Source organism: Megascapheus bottae, chromosome 3, assembly GCF_031878675.1.
Source record: "Megascapheus bottae isolate mThoBot1 chromosome 3, mThoBot2.hap1, whole genome shotgun sequence".
In the NCBI taxonomy this organism is placed as follows: domain Eukaryota; kingdom Metazoa; phylum Chordata; class Mammalia; order Rodentia; family Geomyidae; genus Megascapheus; species Megascapheus bottae.
The window spans coordinates 30,524,627-30,552,077 of record NC_143511.1 but is presented as its reverse complement, the minus strand read 5'-3'; the positions used below and the strand labels follow the sequence as shown (position 1 = coordinate 30,552,077).

General features: G+C 44.6%; 2 protein-coding genes and 1 pseudogene across 2 annotated transcripts; 2 read left to right on the top strand and 1 right to left on the bottom strand.

Annotated features, from left to right (window-relative positions):
* Window positions 1–6,018: 6,018 nt before the first annotated feature.
* On the bottom strand, window positions 6,019–8,706 carry LOC150065182 (prohibitin 1 pseudogene; annotated as a pseudogene).
* Window positions 8,707–10,412: 1,706 nt separating this feature from the next.
* LOC150065181 (semaphorin-4D-like) lies at window positions 10,413–17,745 on the top strand. Its single transcript, XM_090329031.1, has 4 exons — window positions 10,413–11,038; window positions 15,484–15,629; window positions 16,210–16,272; window positions 17,677–17,745. The coding sequence occupies exons 1-4, from the start codon at window positions 10,978–10,980 to the stop codon at window positions 17,743–17,745; spliced, it is 339 nt and encodes a 112-aa protein (XP_090185157.1). The 5' UTR covers window positions 10,413–10,977.
* Window positions 17,746–17,973: 228 nt separating this feature from the next.
* LOC150065180 (semaphorin-4D-like) lies at window positions 17,974–26,116 on the top strand. The gene is given in 9 exon segments (XM_090329029.1): window positions 17,974–18,093; window positions 20,653–20,746; window positions 21,640–21,684; window positions 21,687–21,752; window positions 22,667–22,818; window positions 23,686–23,861; window positions 23,943–24,096; window positions 25,165–25,387; window positions 25,992–26,116. Coding segments are annotated over 9 exon segments (1,155 nt in total).
* Window positions 26,117–27,451: the final 1,335 nt, after the last annotated feature.

Below are 27,451 nucleotides of genomic sequence, written 5' to 3'. Positions count from 1 at the left end.
ATAACAGTAAGACACGAGAAAATTGAAATAACAAGTTAACTGGAGTTTCTAAGTGGTTATGTACCAAGGGCTTTCTTTTTAAGCAATGTTGTCCCTTTAGTCTCAGCACCCTTACTGGGTAAGTGATTTGAGGATGCAGAAGGGAGAGTTTGGCTTCTGAGGTCAGTGTTCTTGGTTTGTCCTCTGAGCTGCCTCGCTGACCTGCAGTTTTGACCTTGCAGACAGGGGCACCCTACACAAAGCTGTGAACCTCAAGGATGATGTGTACATGATTGAGGAGACCCAGCTTTTCCAGAACTCTGAGCCAGTCCAAACTCTGCTGTTATCTTCAAAGAAGGTAAAGGGGTTCAGGCAAAAGGATTAGGTGGCCCTCTTCCTTGGAAAATTTGCATGTCTGTGATGTTAGCCTGGCCAGCCTGGGTTGGTTGATAAGGGATCAGATGAGGGACCTGCTTGGCCCCTGTGAGCTGGCCTTTGGAGCAGCACATAAAGCCTTCTCAGGAAAATGGGATCTGGCATTTGGAAAAGAGGCAGATGGAAATGGAGAGTTAGTACTTCACTGAGACCTTACGGTAAGTGTGTGAGACTGCAGAGTGTGTAGATGAAATGTCATGCTTTGCAGGGACTCATCCATGCACTAGTTGATAAGCAAAATGACCACACCATGGCACAGAGAGGTTCTAATTCTCACCTTCTGAGTAACAAGGATTACAAGCATGAGACACAGATACATAGTCATAGCTATTCTCGATTTTTAAGGTGAAACAAATGCATCCATGTTGCTGCATGTGCCTTTGGGAGCCTTCTCTCGGACTATGTTCATTAGATGCAACCAACAGACCTAATTTTTTGCAATCTGGGAACTCTTCTAGTGTCATTTGGGTTTCTGGGGTTAACCTGGAGTCAGTGACAGGACAAGCCAGTGTCCTAGAAGTTGGAAGAGTGAGAAGTGCGTGGCTCTGGTTTCACACTGGAGTATGGCAGCTAATTTCTTCCTCACAGACAAAAGAGCCAATACTGACATTCCCTATTGATTTGGTTTACCAGCCTTTTGTTCATTTTTACACAGTCTTAATGGAGGAGTTATTGTTGGACCGAGGCTCTAATGACACAGTGCCCTGTCTGCAAGTGTTCGCATTCTGACACAAAGTATGGGACTGGCCAAATAGCACAGCCTTGGGGTTAGGAGGGCAAGCTTGAAGATTTGGTCAGAGGCTACTTTCTCAAGCCAATGAGTAGTCCAACAGCTTGCACCCCAAGGAGAAAAGGTCACAAGGGAATTCTCTGCAAGCCATTAGGCAGGCAGGTGGGGGTATATAAATTCACTGGAGTGCACTCTGTCTTCAATTGTTGGCTTTTCTGTTCTGAGCAGCTGGATTTGTCAAACAGAACTGTCACCTCTTAAGAATAGGAAGAAAGGAGTCCCTGAGTACAAGCTGAGCAGCTCTAATCTAAAACCTCCACATGAAATGTTTTTAGTTCCAATTGATACAACGATGAACAACTCCACACCACAAATTTACCTTCAGGTTTTTATACCAGATACATTTAAAACATGATTTTATTCCATGTTTAGATGCCCATACCTCCCCAAGATGTAGCTCATTATATATATGGAAACATTCCAAAATCTAAACATGCTTAAAATCCAACCACTTCTGGTCCCAAATATCTACATAAGACATTCAACCCATAATTAGTTCTGATACTGTCCACCTTTCCCTAGGGTCTCATTGTCTGAAGATAAGGTGCTCTGACCAAAGCAAGCAGGTTTGGATTCAGCCCAGACTGCCCCAGGTCCACCTCTCCACTCTGAACAGACAGAAGTCTTAGGTTATTAGAAGTAGAAAAACAGTATGGAGGTTCCTCAAAAGATTAAACATAGAGTTCCCCTATGAACCAGCAATCCCACTCCTGGGAATTTACCCAAATGACCATAAACAAGGCCACACTAAAGCTACCAGCACAACCATATTTATTGCAGCATTATTTACCATAGCCAAGACACAGAATTGACCCAGATGCCCCTCAGTAGATGAATGTATCAAAAAATGTGGCATATATACACAAAGGAATTCTTTGCTTCTATCAGAAAGAATGATGTTGCCCCATTTGTAAGGAAGTGGAAAGACCTGGAAAAAAATTATATTAAGTTGAACTAAGCCAGACCCAAATAAACATAGGCTGTATGGTTTTCTCCATTTGTAATAACTAGACTATTTCTAGGATATTCTTGGCAGAGGATCACAATTAACAGCTGTGTGCTTATGAGCATATAAAATGATGCTTATCAAGAAATGGAAACAAGATTTTTCTGCTTTTATTTTTTTTGCCAGTCGTGGGGCTTGAACTCAGGGCCTGAACACTGTTCTTGAGTTTCTCAAGGCTAGCACTCTACCCTTGAGCCACAGCACCACTTTTGACTTTTTCAGTGTATGTGGTACCAAGTAATTGAACCCAGGGCTTCATGCTAAGTAAGTACACTACCACTAGACTACGCTTCCAGCCCCCAAGGGGTTTTTATGGTATACTGTTTGCAGTTATTTCTTTTTTTAATCTCCTCTGGTTTATTCCCTGTTGGCACTTTTTAAAAAATTTTCTGTATACTTTGTCTTGTGTATACATTTATCTGATTTGAGGAAATGAAGGGGGAATCACAGAAACAGTGGGAAAATGGTGAATCAATGCAACAGTGATACTCACTGGGCACTATGTTGGAAATGAACTTTACAACTTTAGGTAGAAGGGGAGTTGGGAGGGTGGGAGAAAATGGGGGAGGGGTAGCACTGTTCAAAAAGAAATACACGCATTACCTTAATTATGTACATTGCTCTTACAATAACAAAAATAAAATAAAAGAAAGAAAAGAAATGTAACATTTGCACTGTTTGCAAGCCTCATAGCAACTCCTAACGGAAACACTTAGCCTGAGGATATAGCTACCAGGTGTATGGCTGGCCGAGGTTCATCCCAGCAGGACTGATGTGTTTCTCAAGGAATGTTGGGTAAAAAGTAGGATTTCTGCTGCCTGGAACCTTCTGGTTTTGTTGTTTTCCAGGGCTGCTAGCCAACTGCTGCTAGCTTAGCTGGCTACCATGTTGTGTTATGATCACACATATCTTTATCTTCATTGTCCTAAAGTTCTGTCTTCCACTAGGAGGTGCGATTCGTATAGCATCTGTTTTTAAAAATAGTTGAACAGGTGAACAGAACTGATGACATTGTATATTTATCTTGATGTTCTACATAGTGGTGACACAGCATTTCTTAAATGCTCCCTGAAGTACCACATGTTCCCATGTGGTATGGAAGTTCCCGAATCGTGTGGTAACTACTAAGGTATATAAGTGCATTCTTGCGAACAAGAAAAATCTAGTTTTCTTCAAACCATCGAGGAAAGACAGCAGGGTGTATTGCTACCTGCCCTTTTCAGAAAGCCAACAAGACAGTTGTTGAGGTGCTTAGATGCTGGAGGTGAAGATGGGCCACAGAGAGAAGATAGTAGAATAACTCTCTTTTTAAATATTTTTATTGTATTTAATAAAAGGGTTACATGATATTTGCCAGATAGGAGGTGCATTAATTCACATACATTGATACCCTTCCAAAGCGTCAGAGGTACAAACTCTGGGATTATAGTTCTTGATCCTAGCTACACAAGGCAGTCATTTCACTTCCTAAGACTGTACCCTCCAGCGTGTCCTGTGAACCAGAGATTATGATCAATGAGATCCAGCTTCAATCAGAGAAGACAGTGTTTCTCAAGTACAGTAACATCTTCTTGTCCCATGTCTCTCTTCTTCTTCCTCTCCTTTTATGAGCCTCATCCTTGCCTCTTGACCTACAAATGTTAAAGGATCTGCCCAGACAGTCTTTGAAATTCTGCTCAGCTCCACTGCTCAGAAAGAAGTCCAAGTCAATTTTTTTCAGGGGTATTCTGGAGAAGGACAAAGGCCTGACAGAGAGAAATGTGGATGTTTTTGTCACGATGAATCTGGAGGGGACTGCAGAGTTAGTTCAGTCTGAAGTCAACCCTCCTCAGAGCAAAGGCCATGTGACTTTGAATTCTCTGAGACTTTTCTGGTAAAGATTGATGTAGTCTTGTGAGTTCTGCTACCTGCAACAGGGAAGTAAGTATAATCACAAGAGTCCTGATAAGAGAAAGGTGGGATTGCAGTGAAGAGATATTACCCTGCTGCTGGAGCCGGAGGCAGGGGGGCCAAGGGCAACTGTCCTTTGATGTGAGTGTGGCTGCATCCTGCCATCGTCACAGGTCCTGATGGCACTACCCACAGACACAGTACCTCAGTAGGGTACCAAAGAATGGGTAAGAATGGGAGTTTGTGTAAAGGGTATTTTTTGGAAGCACTACAGGGAGAGGTGATGGCTGAGAGCACGGCATGGATCTAGCCACAGAGGAGATAGCCTTGGAAGGGGACAGGTCAGTACTGGGTCAGAAACTCAGCACAGTGATACCCACCTATCATCCCAGCTATTCTAGAAGCTAAGGCAAAAGTTTTTCTTGAATGTAAGAGGTCAGGACTAGCACAGGCAACAGGCCTCAAAAGAATAAAACAATTAGAATGCAGATGCAGATGATGATCAATATTCCAGATCAAAGTTAACACTGAGGAAGATCTGGCTGTCTACTTTCCATGTGTCCAGCCCCACCTCTATCCCCGGGACCTGTTGGAGACATGCACTGAGGAATGCCATCTGTTCTTCCAAGGCTAGAAAAGCAACTATAGGCCCTGGGCCTGCAGAATGGAGAAGTCAATGTGAACAGAGTACAAGCAAGCAGAGACAATGTCAGACCTTGGACCTAGTGCTGCTTGAAGTCCCATCTTAAGGGCACTCCTCTTGTGCAGACTACCTGAATAAACTACAGGAGGTAGTCTGAATGCCCCTCAGATTATGTGGTGACCCCTAAATGTCTTTGCAAGACTCTCTAACACACAATTGAGCCATGTGCATTCAAACAGAAGGTGTATGGCGGACCTCTGCCTCGCATGGTACAGAGCCAGCTGGCTGTACTGGTACCCACACAGACAGCTTCTATGATCTCCACTAGAAATTGATCTCCTGGGGCCATGTAACATCTGGTATGTGGGAAGGAGGAGGTGTGGCTTCTCAACATTGGATAAGGATCGTGTGGCACTCTGGCTTCTGTCTCAAGGTGATCCAGGATGATACAGGATGTACAGACACATGCAGAGGGTATAGAGAAGGCTTTCTCTGAATGTGCCAAGGGCTGGTTCTGTCTGACCAGCTTGCAGTCTCGTCATTTACTTGATCCCCCCCAAAACAAAGCAACAACGGCACAGAGAGAAGGTTATGCCGATAGGGTAAGTGACCACGATGACAGCGGCTATACATAACTCTCAGGCTGTTGGGGGCCCCTCTCCTTAACAAAGACCGCTGTCCCATCTGTGCTAAGGTAACTGCGGTGTTTCTTAGCTCTGTGGTGCCGCTGCTCTAAATATGAGTTGTGACCAGGACCCTGAGACAGAGAGCTGTTTTCCAGCCTGTACCACAGGCTGTTGTGCACAGGGTAGGTGTATGTCCTTGATTCCTGCCCCCTCACCTCTGTCCACAGTAACTGCTTTAGTCTCTGTGGCTTTCACAAAATTCATACTGTAGTGCCCATTCTCATCACCACCCGCTGCATCCAAAAGATACAACTGGCTAACCCCCAGTCCTTACAATGTGCTCCAGGGTTTGGAGTGTGGACACACTGAAGGTGTAAAATAGTTGTTTTTATCTTTTTAGAAACAGAAAGAACGGAAGTGATTTACTTTCATGTCCTTCGCTTCAAGCCCATCATGAAATTTCCTGGTGATTTTGGAGGTGCTGCTCAGAATCTGAATGGATGTGGCCTAGTTGACCTGAGCACGTACAGGCAAGGCAGGCCTCACAGGGACAGCTGGGGAAGCACAGACTACCCAGTCAAATGTAGGTAATGATTGGAGAGTTCAAGGACTGGAACATCGTCTCTGACTTCCAGCTTATGCAGCTCTATCAGGCCACCGCTTGTAGTGACCAGGAAGTCAGGTTACTGCTCAGCCTTTCCGCCACAAACATGGCCCACTCTGCTGCCTGCTGAGTGACCTGTTTGGCTTTATGCTTCTGTGAACTCCTTCCCAAAGGTCAGATGTGTCAGGGATGCGTCATCCAGAATGATCCCAAAGGGAGCTGCTCTATCCATAAGGTCATCGCTTACCTACCTGGAGACCTGAGCCCCAGGGTGATAGGTTCTCTATCATCAAAGGGAGCCATTACAGACTTGAGGATCTGCAGGGAGGACGACGTCACTCATTGTCATCCTCCCCCACCTGCTGTAAATGTCAGGAAAGCAGTTCACAAGGGTCCAAAGGAGAGTGCACAGTCTGCTGTTGACATTCTATACAGCTCTGCTATGCTACCGATAATGACTGGCACATTACATGGCCAAGAGTGGCAGTCAACAATGATTAGTTTCTGTACCCAGTGGAGGAGAAAGTGAGTTCTTTCCTCTACCACAATGTCCTAAACTCCATGGAATTGGTCACAGACCACACCTCTGTGCCAAGCATCCACGTGGTGGATGGAGATGTAGACTTCTACACTGCCCACTGACACAACTTTAAACACCAACTGCTCTGTCTACCCTCTAGGAATCTTTTTCCAAAACTTCCTCTGCTTTGAATATGAACTGAGATCATCTTTCAGAGACATTGGCAAGCATGGTTCCACAGTAGTTTTCTCTGCATGACTCAAGGTTTAGAGAGCTGGGTCAGGGGTCAGGTACCGCCCCTGAGGACCGGAAGCAAAGGTCAGGATGTCACCAGAATCAAAGGGGGGAACATGAACCGGATTTTCTTACATCTCAAGGACAATTGCTTCCTGTATTTCGTTAGTTTCTTTGAAGGGAAAGAAATCATTATAGATGACTTTGGAAGTCCTGGAATGACACTGGGAGTTTATTTTTCTAGTACTGAGGTTTGGAGCCAGGGCCTTACACCCCTTTAACTTACTATCTAGCATTAGTTGAACCATGAACTTCCTACTTCTGCCTCCCTTTGTATCTGGGATGACAGGAATCCACCACCAGGCCACCTTATTTGTTGAGTTAGGGATTTCCAAATGTAATAAACAGGTCAGATTTTAACTATAATCACTTCAGGCTCTGCAGCTAAGCAGCTGGAATTATAGCCATGAGGCACTGGAGCCTTGACATGAGGGGTGGTTTTTAAATGTCTGCCCAGAAGGGTTATGGTGTCTAGTTAAAGGTTTAGTAAAAGATCCTCGCCATTCTATGGCTTATGCCTATGAGTTTTTACATGATAGATAGACGCAGATCAGAAACTTATTCGTCCATTTTTCCAGGTGTCATGTCACCCTGCTGATCCTGGGGCTTGAACTTAGGGCCTGAACATTGTCCCTGAGCTTTTTCACTCAAGTCTATTGCTCCGCCACTTGAGCCACAGCTCCACCTCCAGCTTTTTGCTGGCTAATTGGAGATAAGAGTCTCATGGTCTCTTCTGCCCGGAGTGACTTTAAGCCATCGTCCTCAGATCTCAGCCTCCTGAGTAGCTAGAGTCGTATGATCCACAAGTGCTGGGTTTCCATCACTTTTTATAAACTTGCCAAAAGAGAGAGAGAGAGAGAGAGAAAGAAAGAAAAAAAGAAAGAAAGAAAGACGTCAGTATGAAATGAAAGGGTGTAATGAGCAGCAGGCAGCGATTTGGAAAAGCTGGCCCTTGGACTTCACAGGTACATGGAGGCCATCTGTCTCCCCGCTATGGGTTCACATTCCCTGGCTAGGTAAGAAATGCCTATGCTTCCATTGCCTTGCGTTGGCCCAGGAATCTGCTGTCCATAAAGGGAATCAAGCCCTAACATGAAGCAAGCTTGCAATTTTGATGAAATGGATTTAAAGGAGTTTCTTTCAACCCAGATACATTGAAGGGTTGATTGACCTATCTGGGTCTGTCTCTGATAGGTGGTATTTGTGTTGAGCCATTTGTTAAGGCAACTTGTGCTACTCAGAGTCTTGACAACTCATGTGAGTCTCAGTTTGGTAGGAACAGAGGGGGTCCTGAGAGGTGACTTCTATATGCTTCTATCACCACGATACATCACTGGTGTATTGAGCTTGTAGGCTTGACTGTTCTCACCAGTTCAAGCAGGCATCTGTCTGGGCACAGGTCTTAGAGGCAAGAGGCATGAATGCTGCCCGCAGTCAATTGAAGTTACTCCTTAAGCAGAGAAAACCATGTTTAATTCTCAAACATAGTCTTGAGAATAACACACAACTGGGGCATATTAATGAGTACAGTGTGTGAACTTCTACATCCTTTACACACACACACACACACACACATACAATAAATATATATATATACATATATATATATATATATATATATATAGAGAGAGAGAGAGAGAGAGAGAGAGAGAGAGACAGAGACAGAGAGGGAGAGAGAGAGAGAGGGGTGAGTGGGGGAGGTCAAGTCATGGTGGAACATACCTGTTGTGCCTGGCCTTGAGCTTTTGCTACCTTAAGGGACTACTTGGGTCCCCAGCTCTCTGGTCTGGCACCATTTGAAGAGATTTCAGTAGGATAAGGTCGCACTCTGCAGGGTAACCTGGGCTCCATGCGAAGGTACTAAGCTCATTGAAGGCCAAGCTATTGTCCTGAGTCAGTAAGTCCATCTGTTCAGTCATAGGTGAAACTTAGCTAATTGTGCTATAAGGAAAATCTTCATGCTTGTTGTTTTTAATGTACTATGTGAAGTTATTTCTTTACTCTTTTTTTATCCTCTTATGTTTTATCCCCTGTTGTTGCTGTATATGACTTTGGTGTTTGGTTTTTTTTTTGTATATACATTTATTTATTTGAATTAGGGAAGGGAAGGAGCAAACAAAGATGATAAGACAAAGGACAAAGGGTGAACCAATATAATAGTGACAGTCACAAGACAGTATGTTGGAAATTAACTTTACAACAAAATAGCTAGGATTACAGGTGTGAGCCACCAGGCCGGGCCAGGGAGTGGGGGAGGGAAAGTGGGAGAAAAACATGGGACGGGGTCCAATACTCAAGAAATAATATACTCACTACCTTACAAATGTAACTGTAACCCATCTATATATCACTCTAACAATAAAATAAAAAAAGAATGCTACAGAATCTCTGAATTTTTCAGTAGATTAAACATGCATGAGTTCCAAGGCTTTGATTTACTCAGCTTGAGACGTCCTTATTTATAGGTGGTTCTTCCCTTGCCCCTGGCAGTGAGTTCACAGTCCTATAAGCCCTGAAGGAAAAAGCAATAGCCAGGTGGTCCTGAAGGAAAGGTAGGAACTGAAAGATGAGTGCGTTGGCGTCCCAAGACTGACTTATCAGCTCCTTTATCCAGGTTCACACATTTTGAAGGCGTGATTCTGGAAGATGATGCAAAACTTAGAAAAGCAGGAGCCTCGTTTCCAGAGTGCTTAATGGATCCTGCCTATTGTGAGCAAGCAGACTACAGGTCCAGCATCTGTGATCCAGCCCACAGAGTTCCAGGCCAGGTACCATTCCAAAGAATCTGGGGTTTTCAAGGCAGGTAGGTTCTGGTGAGTGGGACAGTGAGGTGTAGGTAGAGGCTTTCCTATTTGTTGTGCCCCTGGAATTGAGGTTCCCATATTTATAGCAGCAGGTATTTTCTTCCTGGCTCTGTTTCTTGTAAGAAAGTCAGCAGTGTTAACTTATTGAATCCTCCCTGCAGCCTCAACTTCCCTTGTGTGTTTCTGATAGAGACATCTGCTCGGATCTCGTTCTTACTTCCACATACCTTCTTACATCATGTGCAGCAGTCCAGTCAGGCAGACAGGCATCTCTTCAGCTTGTGATCTTATCATCTCAGTTAGTTCTTTCTTTCTTCCACGTGTGGAAGTCCAGAAGATAGATCACCTCTATGTTCTGTGAGGAAGATGGGTAGCATAGCTGAATTAATGGACTTGTTACAGTGTGCCATCCTCATGTTGAGGTTTGAGTTTGCAACATTTTGCTAGCGGATCATTTGCCTGTTTACAAACTAGAATGGTGGGAAATCTGGGGTTAAGCATGGCAAATGTTGCAAAGAAATTGTCTATGGAAAAAAGGGAACCCTGCTTCCAGCTGCAGAAAGGATTACACTTTACACACTAGATGTGCTCCTTCCTATCTCATATAGGAAGGAAGCTGTCTCATTGCCTTTTATTGTTTTTACTTTTTTTTTGGTCGGTTGTGGGGCTTGAACTCTGGGCCTGAGCGTTGTCCCTGAGCTCTTCCGCTCAAAATTACTGCCCCACCCTTAAGCCACAGCACCACTTCCAGTTTTCTTGTGGTTAATTGGAGATAAGAGTCTCATGGACTTTTGTGCCTGGGCTGACTTTGAACTGTGATCTTCAGATCTCAGCCCCCAAAATAGCTAGGATTACAGGTGTGAGCCACCAAGCCAGGCCTCATTGCTTGGTTTATAGTGCCTTGATAATGCTCATTCACTCACTACAATGACCGATGGTATGCTAGTAATGGTTTGGCTTAAACATAAAGAAACAGCAGAGCTATTCTCCATAGCACCTCTCATACCAGCTACCCAAGAGGCTGAGGCAAACCGGAGGACTCTCCTGAAAGGTCTTTTGCTCTTGAACTTTTGCTCACCTTAAAGGTGGTTATTAATGTCCTTCCTGTTTGCATTTTCCCTAAGACCTGGTACGTGAAGACCAGCTGAGTGGAAGCTCCGCTTTTCAGAGGGCGGATCTCTGGTAGTCCTGACCTGGGAACTGAGCCACTGGGATTTCAGCCACAAGGAAGGGAGCATAAGGAGTCTAGGCTGGCTTCAGACATGGCTGCCCAGTAGATAGCTTAAGCCAGGCATTCCCCTCTCAGGTAACAGAAGCCATGTGGAGGTCAAGAGTATGGGATTAGGAAGGAGGGAGAATATGTAGGGTTAGGGATTATCATGACACATGGAGAATGAACTCCAGGAGTATTGGCATAGAGTCATCAGAGAGAGTCCAGCTTTGGAAGGTAAGTCACAGTGGTCACTTGGCCCTTGCCACCTGAGAACTTCATGCCTATGTGGCCTAGCAATACTAACTCAACCGTGACTGATACTTTGAATGCGAAGCGCAGGAGAGGGAAGCAGGCACCGTGCAAGAGTGCAGCCTGTTGACCACACTTAAGGAGGAGAGAGCTAGAGTCAGTCCCCAGGCCAGTGGTGTTAAAGAGTAAGAGGAAGGTTAGAAGGAATCCTGGATGGAATAGAGCTTAGTGGTATTGACTGCTTAGACTCCTTGTGTTGATGATAGTGCTAAAAGCTCGAACTGTAACTTCCCTGAGAATCCTAGCTTGGAGAAATCAGGTCTGCAGTCCAAATGATCCAAATCCCCGGGTCTCGTGCCCTGTTCCACTCCAAGTTTGTATCCTGCTATTAAGGAACACTTGGCTTACTCAGCTTGGATTTGGAGAGAGACAGCATGTGGGGATGTCAGATTTCAGATGTGTATGTCCAGTGACCTTCATAGGGCCACTGGCAAGTCATCTATAAGGAATCTGTCAGGAAAGTCCTTATCAGGAGGTACTGGCCCCGCCCTATCATGGAGTGGTCCATTCTGCAGTAAGTTCTAGACTAGAGTCCTTTGGCTCTGTAGGCTTGTCCTCTCAACTTTCAGGACCCCTTTTCATGTCTGATACATTGTTAGTGTGCAGGTCCACAGACTCTCTGGAGTGGAGTCATGTCTGGTCCCTTTGCTTTGCTTTCTAAGTTATACTTTTCCTATGTGTCCTGGTGACTCATTCTTTTTCTTTTTGCCAGTCCTGGGCTTGAGCTCAGGGCCTGAGCATTGTCCTTGGACTTTCTCAAGGCTAGAGCTCTACCACTTGAGCCTCAGCACCACTTCCAGCTTTTTTCTATGTATGTGGTACCAAGGAATCGAACCCAGGTCTTCATGCATGCTAGGCAAGCACTTTAACCACTAGGCCAAACTCCCGGCCCCTGGTGACTCATTCTTTTTGCTGTTAGTCACAAATGGAATTTAGTTTGAGATGACTTTTACTTTTTTATTATTCCAAAGATGATTTACAGGGGCTGACAACTTCATATGAATCGAGTGCCATGATGTTATGTATATAACGAGTACATTTCTTTTGGACAGTGTTACCCCTTCATTCTCTCCCAGATTTTCCCTCCCATCCCCACCCACAATTTGTATAATTCATTTTTAGTACAGTGTCTATTGAATACCATTGTTGCGTTTTGTTTATCTTTTATCCCTCCATTTCTTCGACATCCTTACCACCCATAAAGATGGAAAAACCAACAAACAAAACAAAAAAGGAAAAAACCCCACCTTTTTCCGTTTTCTAAAATTCAATTTGGTCAATATTATTTTATATGGTTAAAGACACAGAGGCCTCTGGCCTAGGACATTCCAGTCTATGAAGGAAATAGATTCAGGACACTATAGAATTCAGGGCTCTTCATCAAGATAGAAACATGACAGCCTACTGTTGCTTGTGGACATGGTGGAGTAGTCTGGCTAGCACAGGAAGCAGAGAGGGGAAGAGGAGGGACCAGGAAGATGGATCCAGGCTGTGTTGATGTTGGTTCCATATTAAGTCACTGCTGCCACCCTGTGGCTATCCTTCCTCTGTGAAGTGGCAGATAGTGTAGCTGTATGCCAGGCTGTGCTGGGTGGAAGAGGTGCTCTCAGAAGGAACAGAGCCCTGCCTCCTGCTGGTATTCTAGGCCTGCCTGATACAGGAAGGAAGGATGGGAGCTGCAGTGTCAGGCCTTGTACACTACCTTCCTGGGCCCATGATCTACTCTTATAATGACTCTGATACTGATACTGCTTAGCATTCAGTAAAGCACAGTTGAGCATCCCTTTTTGGGAAAAGGCAGAAGATCGATAGGTACCACTTAGGGCAGGTATGGTCCTACCCGAAGGCACTAACTCCTTCATGGCTTGAACTTGCCTGTAAGTGAATGTTCATGTGCTCACAGCAGCTATTTGTAGGTACAGCACATGTGTTTGCGTTTGTCCAGATGTACACCAGTATGCCTGAGCAGGTGTGTGTCGCATCTGCAGCACTCTGGTCTTTATTCATTGCCATTATAGGAGCTGAGAAGCCAAGATCTTGGGGAAATAAGCTCAGTTTTTTGCATCCTTCAGCCACAAATAGTAAAGTGGAAAGCAGTGGGCTACTCCCCTTTACCTGCATCCCAACAGCCTGTGTCAGGCAGTCTGTTAAGTTTGCCCTCTGATGTGGATTGACTGTGTTGTGATGGAGGAAGATACTAAATAAGCCTTATGGCTCCAGAAGTGTCCTCTGTCTATGTCCCTGAGCCTCCTTCTTCTTAGGAAATGGCAATAGAGATGACCAAGGAGAGCTGAGGGGATATTGAGAAGCTGGAGTGGCACATTGCTTTCTGTCTGATGCATCACCTTGCTTTTCTTTTTTTTTCTTCCTTTGTTTCTTCTGCAGGCCATAGGGAATCACGAGTGACTTTGGATAGCCAGGCAGAAAGAGAGTGGGCACTTCTCAACTGACTAACGAGTGGGTGTGGGTTCTTGGGGACCTTGTTGCTGGTCAGCTCCAAACAGATGTGCCAGGCCTGTGGCTGTGAGCAGCACTCCTGCTGACACGCCTCCTCTCGTAGCTCCCCGCTGTCCACGCCCCTGCCTTGTTGAAGGCCCATCACAGTTGAAGATGTACGGTTCCATGAGGGCACTGCTCACAGCCCTGATCCTGGTGTGTGCCACTGCTGTGGCATTTTCACCCATACCACGGATTACCTGGGAGCATGGAGGTGAGGACCATGACTGTGAAAATGCTGGTGGCCTGGGGTTTGGGAGGTGCAGACACTGCAGAGATGGGTGGACACGATGCATTTGACCTGTCAGTTTCTTTCCACTTGGAGTTTCTCTTTGTGATCAGCTTGTCCGAGCAGCTGTTCATACAGTTGCTTTGGTGACTGGAAACATTCCCTAAGATTTTCTGAGACCCTACTTTGCTTTCTGAATTGGGCATCCCTGAAGGTAAACTTCAGACCTAGTAATCTTTACTGGCTGAGGCACTGCCCACCCAATACCGGTGCTTATTTCATGCATGCAGTAAACTTAGTTTGTGCCTGTGTTTCCAACTTGAGGATCTCAGATGTGGTTATTTTCTCACCTGGAATCTGTGTCGTGGCCCTTGGGTCTTTGGCTCAGGAGCCAGAGAAAATATAGATGTTGAGCAAGGGGCTGATACTAGGCGGGGCCCAGAGGACCCAGAATCTGAATGTTATGTGCAGCTCCTACAGTGGCACATTAAGAGTAATGAGATTTAGTCCCAGATTTTCTTGTTGTGTGCTGTTTTATATTTTCTTAGGTCATTGAGTATCTTTAGTCTGCTGACCATTCTGAGCAATGTTGGTATTTTAGTGAAATGCAATTCATGCTCTTAAGGGCATGAATTACAGAACCAATTAATTATAGAACAAATAATTGGGCTATAAAATCCAATATGAAGCAAGTCTTAGCTTTGGAGAACAGACATTTGGGCTTCCCGTGTAACACACTAGTCATAAGTGACACTGCAGACAGAGGGAACAATACATTTGAGAAAAACTTGACATGCTTCCTGAACAACTGATTTTTTTCAACCTAATACACAGTTGGGTTATAAATACGTGGATACCAAGATAAAAAGACTTTCAGATTGATGACAAGACAGAAGGAGAGATGAAATGATTTTTAAAAAATTATTCACCAGGGCATGGTAGCATATACTTATAATTTTAGCTATTGGAAGGTAGAGACAGGAAAATTACAAGCAGTCACTTTGCATCATAACGATGAAACTTGGCACTCATGTGAGAATTAAATTTCACAAACATATCTTTTTTTCATATATTTTTTGTTGTAATTAATAGAAGGGTTACATAATATTTGCCAGATAGATGGTGCATTAATTCCCATACATTGATACCCTTTCACATGTCTTGGTCCCCCATTTCCCTCCCCCTCACCCCTACCCCTCATCTTGTTTTTCCCCGTTCCCTATCCAATTTCAAATAACCAAATACAAAATGTATCTTAAAACAAACTAAATTATTATTGTCTTTCTAGACCTAATCTCTGGTTAATTGAGACACATAAATGAGATGGACAGGCAGATACATGTCTGACCTAGAATCACCTTGGAAACCACTGCACAGATTGCTTGACAAGAAGGGTGGTCAGGTGCACAGCCTTGAATCTCACACACACCAGCCTCAGAGCCTGGTTGAGAGGTGATGTTCACTCATGTTTGGTAGCTGCGATTCAGGACTTTTCTGGAGGCCTCCTGTGTCCCCAACCTATATAATCTACATTTCACACTCTCTGTACCAAGTAAGGTTCTCAGGATCTGTCCAAGCTTGCAAATGACTTTGTGGCTCTGTCTTCTCTTCCTGCCTCTGACGTATTTCCCCTTACATCCTACAGAGGTAGAGCTTGTGAAGTTTCATGAGCCAGGCATCTATAATTACTCAGTCCTGCTATTAAGCGAGGACCAGAGAACGCTGTATGTGGGCGCCCGTGAGGCCATTTTCGCAGTGAGTGCACTGAACATCTCTGAGAAAGAGCATGAGGTAGGTCGTTAGCCCCATTCCCCAAGTGCTGAGCAGTCCTGCTGCAGTATGAAACCTTTCTCAAGAGAACCCCGTTCCTTCCTTCCCCGTCTATATGCAACATCAACTTTGGATGCCTACAGGAAACTCACGAAGCCCCTTAAGCCAGATGCGCATGTGCGCGTGCGTGCGTGCGTGCGTGCGTGCGTGCGTGTGTGTGTGTGTGTGTGCACATGCAAATGTGTATGTGCATTTGCTGACATTGTGACTTGACCTCAGGACCTGGGGTGCTGTCCCTTGGCTTCTCTGTGTAAAGCTGCCACTCTGCCATTTGAACTGTAACTCCACTTGTGGGTTTTGCTGGTTAGTTGGAAATAAATCTTGTGGATTTTCCTACACTTGAACTTGGATTCTTAGATCTCAACCTCCTGATTAGCTAGGAATGAGTCACCAGTGCCAGCATGCTGGGCATGTGCTCACCGTTGAGCTATGCGGCCTCTGCCATCTACTATTTGATAAGGGCATCAGTAATGAAGTAAACTGGAAATGAACTGTGCACTTTAACCTACTTTTTAATCTTTCATTTGTTCCTCCCTCACAGGTGGACTGGAAGGTGTCAGAAGAGACAAGAGCAAAATGCGTAGCAAATGGAAAATCAAAAGAGGTAAGTGTTTTTGTCAGTTACAAAACTTACATGCATTCCTTGGTTGCCTACTCTCATGAATGCTGAAGGTGGCTGGACATGGAATGGGGTTCAGGGGTCCTAATACATTTTTAGGTAACACAGAGCCTCCAGGAGCTCATTTCTTTCTTCTGATGGTAAGGGGAGGACATTCTTACAGTAGCTGCCAGGCATAGGGAGCACTCTAGTAATGCTTCCTACTTCATATGAATCAGATTTATCCTAATTCCTAAGTCAGGGCTTTCTAAGGATATAGGAATGCTGGGAAGGAGCCCTTAGGTTCCTCAGCATGGTGACTTTCAGGGAGCACTTGTAGTGTCCCTTCCCTCAGAAGCATTGCTATTCACTGAGCCACTGTACTTCCAACCCCTCTGCTCCACAGACATACAGGTTCTCAGATGCCATTCCTTATGATTGCACTCGTGACATAAGGTACAGCTCATGTCAGCAGTGGTTGGCTAATCACAAAACAACTATTTGTATACACCTCTTTGCAAAATTTTTTTCTAAACTTTTTCAGGATAGTGATAGTATTTTTACAAAAACATTAGTCTCTTAACAGGGTTCCTGAGAAAATTAAAGGACAAGAGGCACTCTAATGAAAAAAAGAACATATTTCAGGGTCTTTACAAGTGGAGTGAGGCCAAGTACGGGTGGCTAGCATCTGTATCCTCGCTATTCAGTGGACTGAGATTTAATGATTTTGGCTTGAAGCCAGCCCAAAAGACTTGAGAGACTCTTATCAAAATCTTGAAGTGGACATGTGGTTCAATTGCAGAATACTAGTATTAAAGAACAACAGCAACAAAAAAGCTAAACCAGAACATGAAGCCCTGAATTCAAGCCCCAGTACTGCCCCTAGTAAAGTAAATAAATAAAAATAGAATGGTACACACTGGTACTGCCTATTCTGTGTGGATGTGAATTACATCTCACCAGTCTGAAAAGGGTTGCAGTCATAGAAACTCTCCTGATCTGAGGTTATTTCAGACTTTCACAATATGACTCAAATACTGTTTATTCTCAAACAGTGAGTAGGTTCCTGAATCATACCTTCATTTTTCTGCTGGGGCCTTTATGATCTACAACTATGACACCCCGTCACATCTGGCCTATTTCTTGTTGTTCTGGGTATAAGCAGTGCCTCTGGAAGGGAAAGGCATTTTCTATGCAGTGCATACTGATTTGGCAACAAAAACAAGATGAGGGGTGGGGGTTGGGGGGAGGGAAATGGGGACCAAGACATGTGAAAGGGTATCAATGTATGTGAATTAATGCACCTTCTATCTGGCAAATATCATGTAACCCTTCTATTAATTACAATAAAAATATATGAAAAAGTAATGATCTCTGTTTATGAGAGCAAATATATTTTTTCCTTTGTAGTTTTCCCAGTGCATCTTGGGGTCAAGTTGTTGCTGTTTGATCACCAAGTCTTCACTAAGTAGCACTTAGGATGCAGACTGAAGTTGTGTTCCTGTTATGTGAAAACCTTGTGGATATAACAGAGATAAAATTATGCAGCACAGCTGAAGATTTAGGTATACAGAGGCTGGGATGGGATAGTAGACCCTGTTCTGTGAGAATAAGCAAGCTGTTGTGTAAAGAGGTCAGAAAGGGAAGCAGGCAGCTGAGTGAGACTTCACAATGTGGACTTAGAACTGCCTCGATAGCTGGTTTTTGATGGTGTTTCTCTCCACCCAGAAGGAATGCCTCAACTACATCTGGGTGCTACAGCCCCTCGGTGCCAGCTCTCTCTACGTGTGTGGCACCAATGCATTCAAGCCAATCTGTGACCACTTGGTAAGTCCACAGACTCTCTCCATTATCAGTCTTGCTCACAGAAGGCTAGGCAGTGGCTAAAAGAAAACAGAGTCCTGTGAAGACTAAGACTTTCTCCAATCATCCATGTGAGGACTGGGGCTGCTTGTAACCAGAAAACCTTGCATAAGAGGTGGCTGAGATGTCTCTGGCATAGAATGTGTCTTGAAGCACAACTCAGAACCATGTGGCCCCTCTGAGCCTTGGTGTCCTGGCAAAGGGCATGGCTTGAAGCAGGGCTCAGTACACCAGGATCCTTGGTGCCAATTGAGGGACATTCTACGAAGTATGCTGCTGACAGATGTACTCTTGTGCTGTGATCTGTGTGGTCTGACTGTGGTGAGCATAGGGTTACATGAAAAGAAGACCTGCTCTTGGGTAGTGTGTTTTCTTGGTCGGTGCATTGACAGGCCTTAGGATGTCACCATTCATTGTTGTCTAACCCACTGAGTGGCCTTCCTAAGTACCCCTGATTGGTAGGGGAAGTGGGGTACCTTTCATCCTTCCCAGAGTCACATCCTTGACTACTCTAAATGGCATCCAGTACTTCCTGTTCTCTGCAGGTAAGGAGAGGCCTTTCCCCCCGCAACCATTAGAAAGAAGGAGAAGGTTATTTAGACTGTTGCCTCTAATCTTTTTAAGACAGATTGTTTTTTTTAATTAAAGTAATCCACAGAAGCAATTCGTTAATAATCACCAACGGAAGTAGAAACGGTATGTGAAGACTGGAAATGAAACACATTTTCTAGTCAACAACCTTGGATTTATTAAGTACCCTGCAGATGTGAAACATGTTATACAATATCCCTTAATATGTTGGGGATAATTCCAAGGCCCCTGGTGGATGCTTGAAATCTCAGAGAGTAGCAGACCCCACACAATGTACCTGATGACCAAGACAGCTAAGTAGCCAGAAGCAATAGCACAGGTACAATCAACAAAGGGTTTATTTATGTCCAGTACAGAGTAGAGCAGGATGGTAGGAGATCAGCATACTACTCAGAACCTTCTTCATTTGGCTGCAGATGACTGAAACCATTCAAAAGGGAACCATGGTTGGGAAAAGACATGTAAAGCTTGTTTGCTATAACCCTTAATTAATTGGAGTTTTTAATAAACATATCCTGCACTGTAGCTCAGAGGTATAGCACTTGCCTACTCTGCAAGAGACTCTGGGTTTCTGCAAAACAACGAAACAAAGAAGCAGCCCAACTCTGGGTCAAAGAATAAAATGGTAAACCAGATACTGGTGGCTCATGCCTATGATCCTAGCTACTCAGGAGGCTGGGTTATGAGGATCCCGGTTCAAAGCCAGCCTCGGTAGGAAAGTCTGTGAGCCTCTCATCTCTAATCACCAGAACTGGAAGTGGAGCTGTGGCTTAAAGTGATAGCACTCAAGCCTTGAATGAAAGAGCTTAGGGACAGAGCCTAGGCTGAGTTCAAGCCCCACAGAAGGAAAAAGAAAAAAAGAAAAGAAAAATCATGGGTAAGTATGGACTCATTACAAATTCACTGAGGTAGCTAGGCTTCGAGGTTCATTGCTAGATGTTGTGGTCAATGCCTGTGATCACAGCATCCAGGAAAATGGGACAGCATTCAGGAGACTGTAGCATAGTGAGCTCTAGGTCAGCATGGGCTACATAAGGAAATCCTGTCTCAAACAACAACAACCAAAAAAGAAATTCACATAGGAAAACTGGGGCTTATGGTGAAATCCATAGTGTAGATCTACTTGGCTGTGTGTACCCTCTGATGCCAGCATCTAGAGTTAATATGCAGTAGGGAGATGTTTGTAAGATATGAAGACCTTTATTCCTTGAAGACTGACACTTCTTTTTGTTTATATTCAAGAATAATAAAATGACATTTACTAGAAACATTTGGTAAAGCATTTTTAAGGAAGAATATGCCTCATTCATCATTTGTGACCATGTTTGCCAGTTTATCCCTGTCATTTCATTTTCTTGAGAGTGTTCTGGTTCTTTCTGTAGTTGGATTTGTCTGCTTCATTCCTTACCCAGCTTTGGGTTTCCTGTTGGGTAAAGAGGTTATCCCAGGATTGAAGTTGTGGCTTGCACTTTCTTTAAGTGGGGCTTGAATTTACTTCGGGTTTTGAGTCCACAGATCTACTTGGCAGATGCCTCAGTGGGTAGAGGGAGGGATCCTGCTTTTGTATTTGTTTTAATTTTGTGTTGCCGGTTTGATAATACTATGGCCTTCCTGGTGTTTATTTTATACACGGCTGTAGTCACCTGCTGTGCATTTCTTGTCTTTGATTCTCCCTGGCCTCCTAACAACCCTGGAGCCAACAGCATCTCTCCATTTTCCAGATGAGGAGTCTGAGTGTCTGAGATCATGTGTAGCTTGATCAAGGCCAGAGACTTGGTGTGCAGACTGAGCTGTGTAACAGAGCATGGCCCCAAGATCACGACCCATGTGCGCAAGCCTGCTGGTTTAAAGCATTGAAGAACAGTTAAATGATTTTTTTAAGGCACATTATCAGATATCTTATAAGGCTTTTTTCTCTTTTTGCCATTATAGAACTTAGGATCCTTTAAGTTTCAAGGGAAAAGTGAGAATGGCAAAGGAAGATGTCCCTTTGATCCTACGCATAGCTACACATCTGTCATGGTTGGTGAGTCCTGCCATTTAGGTTTCTCTTAGCCTCAGAGGGTATTGTCAGGTTTTGTGATCCCATACAGGACACTCAAGAGCTCTCCTTTCCTTAGTCCTATTTACTCTAGCTTTCTTTTAATATCTTCTGCCCTTACAGAAGAAATATGTCCCTGGGCACAGACTTTTTAGGAAGAGTTTTAAATTCATCCCTTAAAGAAGACCAGTGGCCAATATAGTATCATAGTACATTATATCCATTATTAATACACAGCATTCCGATGTTCCTTTTGGGAAATAACTTTGCTACAAATCCATGTCTTACCAACAATGGTGTCAGAAATGTTCAGCATGAGCCTTGACCCTAAAGGGTACTCACTTCTGTGCCCAACTTATAGTTAGTTACATGGGCAATTTTTCAACTATCTGAAGTTTTGAAAGTGTACCTATACACCATCCAGACTTCGCCTTAGTTCATTGAACTACATCAATATTCATCAGCTAATAAACTAGAGGCTTTATGTGAGACAACCGGGCCTTTATACAAGCTGCTGTAAGTGTTCTGAGCCTGTCAGCAGCAGTTGAGATGACTAAGTTGTCCACATGGAGTAGAAGATGCATTAAATGTGTTTCAACTTAGGATGGTTTTATGGGACTATAAACCATGATAACTTGTGTTCACTGTCATTTTACCAGATGTGGGGGTTCTGCCTTGCCTTGTTAGTGCCTGTTATCTCATAAAATGCAAATCAATGTAACCTCTTCAATAAATGGAGGCCCTAGAAGTCAGGCAACTATCTTTTCTCCTCTGCATAGGGGCTTAATTTGGTTTAAAAGAATCTCTTTTTTGTGCTACAACAGAGGTATTGACCTGATTTCCTTCCCTGTCTTCTCTGTACTCCTGGACTGCTGCAGATGGAGAGCTTTATTCTGGGACACCAAGGAATTTTGGGGGAAGCCAATATACATCTCTCGAACTTATTCCCAGAACCCCCTGCGGACCGAGTATACTATCCCATGGCTGCATGGTAATGTGGTTTGTGTCTCACCTGGTAGATGTGCACCAGATTACTTCCCCTAAACATCCCGAACCTAGAGGATTCTGAGCTCTCTTCTGCCCCTGGGCAGTGAGAACAATGGAGAAAATCAGGGTCACTTCCAGAGTCTAAGGAATCTGATTTAGTTTGTTCTCTAACAGAGAACTGTTTGAGACTGCTTTTATCTCCCATTCTGAGAATGGATTGGGAATACTCTTGTAAAACTGACACTGTGATGGGAAATATAGAACGTTTGTCCTGTTGGGATGTGGTGTCATTTTAGTATGCCATTAAAGGTACAGCCCCATGCCCTTTGGGGCCTACTCAGATGGGTCTAGGATGCCTTGCTGTCTCCAGGTAACGCCAGGCTGATGTCTGACTTTGAGATACCAGCAGAAAGAAGTTACTGGCTAGGGTTTTCTTTGACATGTTTGCAAGCATGACCCTGGCATCTTTGAAGCCTCTTGGTCGATGGGTCGATTTATGGCCTGATACCCAGAGATAGATAAGCAGCTTCCTGTCAGAGTGGGCCAGCCAAGAGTCTCAGTCTCAGTGTATCTGCTTCTGGTAGCTAGAGTTAGTTGATTTAGTCACTTGTTTAAATCAAGAGCTGGTATTTTTGGTAACTGAAAGGCTCCATTAGAATTTGGGGCTTGTATAGGGGAGATATGTGTGCTGCAGGACTGCCAAAATGGTAATATCTGAGGCTGAAGAGAATGAGGCAGGCATGGGTTAGCTCAGCACTGTTATGACTCAACCCTAGAGTTTGTTTACTAAGTGTCACACATATGCACACATTCCAGATGTTCTTACAGAGCTGCACCACTGGCTGACCACGACACCACCAGGAGAAGGTAGCAGCACAGCTCTGTGTGCAAAGATAATTCCGTGTCATCTCTTTGCAGAGCCTAGCTTTGTCTATGCGGATGTGATCAAAAAAACCCAAGACAGTCCTGAGGGTGAAGATGACAAGGTCTACTTCTTCTTCACAGAATTATGTGTAGAGTATGATTTTATTTCCAAGTTAAAGATCCCCCGCATCGCCAGAGTGTGTAAGGTGAGACCTGCCCTACCCACGCTGAACTTCCATTTCCCTTCTTGCCACGAATGTCATAGTTGAGGGTCCTAGCATGGACTAGCCTTCTGTTTTCAGACACTCGGCTGGTGTCTATGAGAACTAAGGGAGCATTGGCATCCAGCATGCAACCAATTAGCTTGTGATTCTCAAGCCCTGCCTCAGACCTCCACGGCAATAGTGAGAATGGTATTTTGTATAATGTGCTCACTGGGTTCTGTGGCAAATGGAATCCCACTGTTTGTAGCTCTTTGCTAACTAGTAGTGAGCTATAAACCAGTGCTTGAGCTGAGGAACAAACCACATTAAACTATTTCTCGGGCTCAAAGCTTGAAGAGGTATGGAGTTTGTAGGGATAGGGAAGGGTACAGGAAATTATTTTAAAAGGAGGTGCTTGGCATAGAACTTGAGTCTGGAAAGCTCAAAGTTTATGGTTGGCATTATTAGGCAGTCAGGGTGACAGGTCCTAGATACAACAAGAGGATCCACAGAAGACATAATCAGTAGAAGGCAATGACCAGGCATAAGATTCATGCTAATGTGATTTCTTACTCCAAAGAGTAAAAAGAAATAGTAATAGACCGTGACTGACCACAGGAAGGTAATCATATATAAGAGGGATCAGTTCTTTGGAACACAAATTCATGGGAGTTCAAGTTGTCTCTTAATCACCAAGGGTCAGTCCAGATCAAAACTATGGCTGAGTGGTACACTGTGGATACGGTTGTTTTTAGCTGTCATCCAAAAAGTTATAAGGGATGACATCAGAGTTAGGTACTTTGCTTCACTTTGATCCAGAGTCTGATCCAAGCTCCCATGGGAAGACATGTGTGGTCTCTGATGCTTTAGGGGGACAAGGGTGGCCTGAGGATCTTGAGAAAAAAGTGGACCTCCTTCCTGAAAGCCAAGCTTATTTGCCCCTGGACAGACATGGGCTACCACTTCAACATACTGCAAGATATCTTTGTGCTACGGGATCCATTCCTTAAAGAGCCTGAATTTTATGGACTTTTTGCCTTGAAGCTGTAAGTGCCTTTGGTGGGTGGAGTATATGCCCTTTCGACGGCCTGCTACTCTGGAAACTCACTGTGGCATGCCCTTTGCAGCGACAACGTGGAGCTTTCCGCAGTCTGCGCCTACACGCTATCCATGGTAGAGGAAGTCTTCACACGCGGGAAGTTCATGCAGAGTATCACGAGGCAATCTCAGACCAAATGGTTGAGCTACCATGGCCCTGTGCCTACTCCAAGGCCAGGAGTGGTGAGAGACATGGGGTCTCCAGGAGAGGGCTATGCTGGTCATTCAAGGCTCTAGGCTCACAGGGTGAAACTTGATATTGTGCTCCCTTTAGGGGTGGGGCCTCGACAGAGGGTTTCTGTCTACACAAGAAGTGGCCCCTGGGCCTGAGGGCTGCAACATGCAGCTGAGCCCCTCTCCCTTCTGTTCGTTCTACCCCAGATCTCTCCACACTCTGTCCCAACAGAATATGCTAATGCTGCACGATATCATTAAGGACTAATTCATTTTAAGTTTCCCATAGGAAAACACACCATTTCTCCACACGGACTTCTGTAGCGTCCTGAGCTATCCTGACCAAGAGTCAATGGGGAGTCACAATTTTTCCTCCTAAAAATAGTAAATTTTAGGTACAAAGAGAAAAAAAGAATCTAGGCTGTCCTGGATAGCCAATCATTGTTATCCACACAGTGTTCAACATTCAAATGGGCCCTGACCTGTCCGTGTGACTTCTTCCAGGACCAGCTCTCACTCGGTGCCAGGTTCTGATACCATCATCATCCCTTCTACATGTATGGGCCCTCTAAACATACTGATGGTTTTTAACTAATAGATAATTTCTGCCCTGATTATGGACAAGTCCAAGTTAATCTCAAAGCAGAGTTCTATCTTGTGGATGTGCTATAAAACTGTCCTCTAACTATTGCAAAAAAAAAAAAAAGACTCAGGTTTCCAGCTGGGTGCAGTGGCTCACTCCTGTAATCCTAGCTACTCAGGAGGCTGAAGTCTGAGGATCATGGTTCAAAGCCAGCCCGGGTAATAAGACCGAGAAACTCTTATCTCCAATTGACCACTAGAAAAGTGGAGGTGGCACTGTGGCTCAAGGGGTAGGGCAGTAGCCTTGAGCTGAAGAGCTGAGGGACAGTGCCCAGGCCCAGAGTTCAAAGACTCAGGGAAAAGAAAGAAAGAAAGACCCAGATTTCCACTGTCGCCCTCCTTTGGAGGCATTCACTGTGTCCCCAGTGCTGTACCTTACGTAATTAGTTATTGATAATTGGGAACATTAACCAGGAAAAAGTTTGCCCTCATTAGTGCATCAGCCATGAAGCACACACAGTCAACTACACCAGCTCTTTGGATTTGCCAGACAAAGCACTGAATTTCATCAGAGACCACCTTCTGATAGAGGACTCAGTAACTCCAATAGGCAACAGGCCCAAGTTAGTCACAAGAGATGTGAAGTATACCCAGATTGTGGTGGACAGGATCCAGGCTCTGGACTGGAAATTCTATGATGTCATGTTTATCGGCACAGGTGGGTTCTGAGGGTGTGACAGCCACCCTGTATCTGTGTTCTGCACTTAAAATCCTTTGTGAGAAGATCACAAACCATCTTCCTTGAGGCGACCCAAGCCATGTGTGAGAGTGTAAAAAAACTTCTGGAATTCCAGGTCTTCGTAACCACCAGCCAATTGGAGGATTATTTCTAGAATTAGGAAAAGGACACACAGCTACAGTGTCCACCCTTGGAGTCTTCTGTGCCCTCCAAGGGCCTGCCGGGGAACTCAGTTGAACTGACTCCCTGGAGAACCACTAGCAGCTCAGAAGTAACCTTCATGAAATCTGCCTACCACTGTTCTCAACAACTTTGTTGATGAAAGCTGTCGAGAATCAATCACGGGCCAGGGGCTTATGCTTTATGAGAAAATCAGACTAACCTGGAACTCGAGTTTGCAATGCTTTATTTTACCAAGGGCTTTTTTTTTTTCATTCCTAACGCAGCATTGTCCTCTTTGTCTACGTATCCCGCTGAGGGAATGACTTGAGAATAGAAAAGGGAGAATGTCTGCTACTGAGATTGGTGTCTTCGATATGTCCCTCTTAGACTGCCTCACTGACTTGTCGATTTTACCTTGCAGACCAGGGAACCAAGCACAAAGCTGTGAAACTTAAAAATGGCACACATGTCATTGAGGAGATAAAGCTTTTCCAGAACTCTGAACCAGTCCAAACAGTGCTGTTGTCTTCAGTGAAGGTAAAGTGACTTTGTCAGCAGGACTAGAAGGGTGGGGCTGCCTGGCAAGGTGGCTTTGTATGTCCATGATAATAGACTGGCTTACCTGCCCTGTCTAGTTTATGTGAGGAGGCCGTTGGATATGCGCACAAAGTCATTCCAAGCAGATGAGACAGGCCCTGTCCTGTGATATGGGTTCTTGTGACCCTGAACCTGTGAAATCGCATGCCGACTGTGATAGTGGGATGACCTGTTGCATGTCCTGATCAATAAAGGAACACAGAAGACAAATAATAAGTCACTCTACAGCCTCTAGGTCAACACCATATTCCTCCCAGAGGTAACAGATGTTTACTGCCAATGACCAAGGATTGGGAGACTCGGAGGCTGAAAACTTCAGTACAGGTGCTCTGTTCTCTCCAGTGGTCCCAGTTGGTTATAGATGAGATGTGTAAGAGTGAGCCTGCCTCCGAGCATCACGCTTAGCATGTCCTGAATTTCTCATAGGTCATCAAATATTATGCCTTTCTTTTTAATCTTTGAAAAATATAAGACAGTTAACTGGGATGGAGCAGTGAGGATCAGAGCACAGGCAGATTCTGACTGCCGTGTGTAGCTGGGTAACGCTGGATCACCAGCTCTCTGCTCTTATCTCAGTTTCCTTATCAGACAAGGAGTTTAAAAACACATCTTCAACTCGGCGACTATGACTATTACATGAGTCTTGTGCAGTACAGGATCCGTGGAAATTCTGTGAAACGGGATGGCATCTGACCCTCATGCGATCCAGAAGGAATACCCTGCCATGTGCCGCTCAGCCCAGGATACTTCCCTCTCATTATTCTCTTCATCAGGGCCCCTGAGGGTCTCAAGCACAGGACCCACTCTGTGGTCTGCTGACCTAGGTCACAGTTGTAAGTTGGATCACATTTGTAGCATCCATTGCTGTCCCTGCTACGTGATCTTTCTCATGAACACTTCACTAGCAAGGTCTGGATCTAGCAGAACCAATCTCTTGGGCCCAGTGTGCCTCTCTCCATGCCTAAGTATCTCAGGTTTGACTGCATTGTGGCAGAGCAGCCTGCAGGGGGTGGTAAATATTCACAGTGGCCCTGCAGAGGGCTGAATTTCGGGAGCTGGTACTCCAAGACACTCTCTATGGATAGCTCACAGATGAAGGGTCCCTTTAAGTACCTATGGTGGAACAGAGATGATCTCTTGGCAGGTACATGTTTGTAAATATCCCTCCAGCATCCCTCTGTCCACAGGGCCTGTGACTGATTTTCAGTCCCCAGTTCCTCATCCTCCTCCCCTCAGACATTACAGAGTTCATTTTCTCAGTGGTTCTGAAAGGGAAAGAGAAGG

Excerpts from the sequence above, each read along its gene's own strand:
- LOC150065181 (XM_090329031.1), top strand. The coding sequence starts at position 10,978 with ATGGAGAATGAACTCCAGGAGTATTGGCATAGAGTCATCAGAGAGAGT. Across the intron at positions 11,039-15,483 it reads AGAGAGTCCAGCTTTGGAAG|AGGTAGAGCTTGTGAAGTTT; the intron begins GTAAGTCACAGT and ends TACATCCTACAG. Across the intron at positions 16,273-17,676 it reads CAAATGGAAAATCAAAAGAG|TTTTCCCAGTGCATCTTGGG; the intron begins GTAAGTGTTTTT and ends TTTCCTTTGTAG.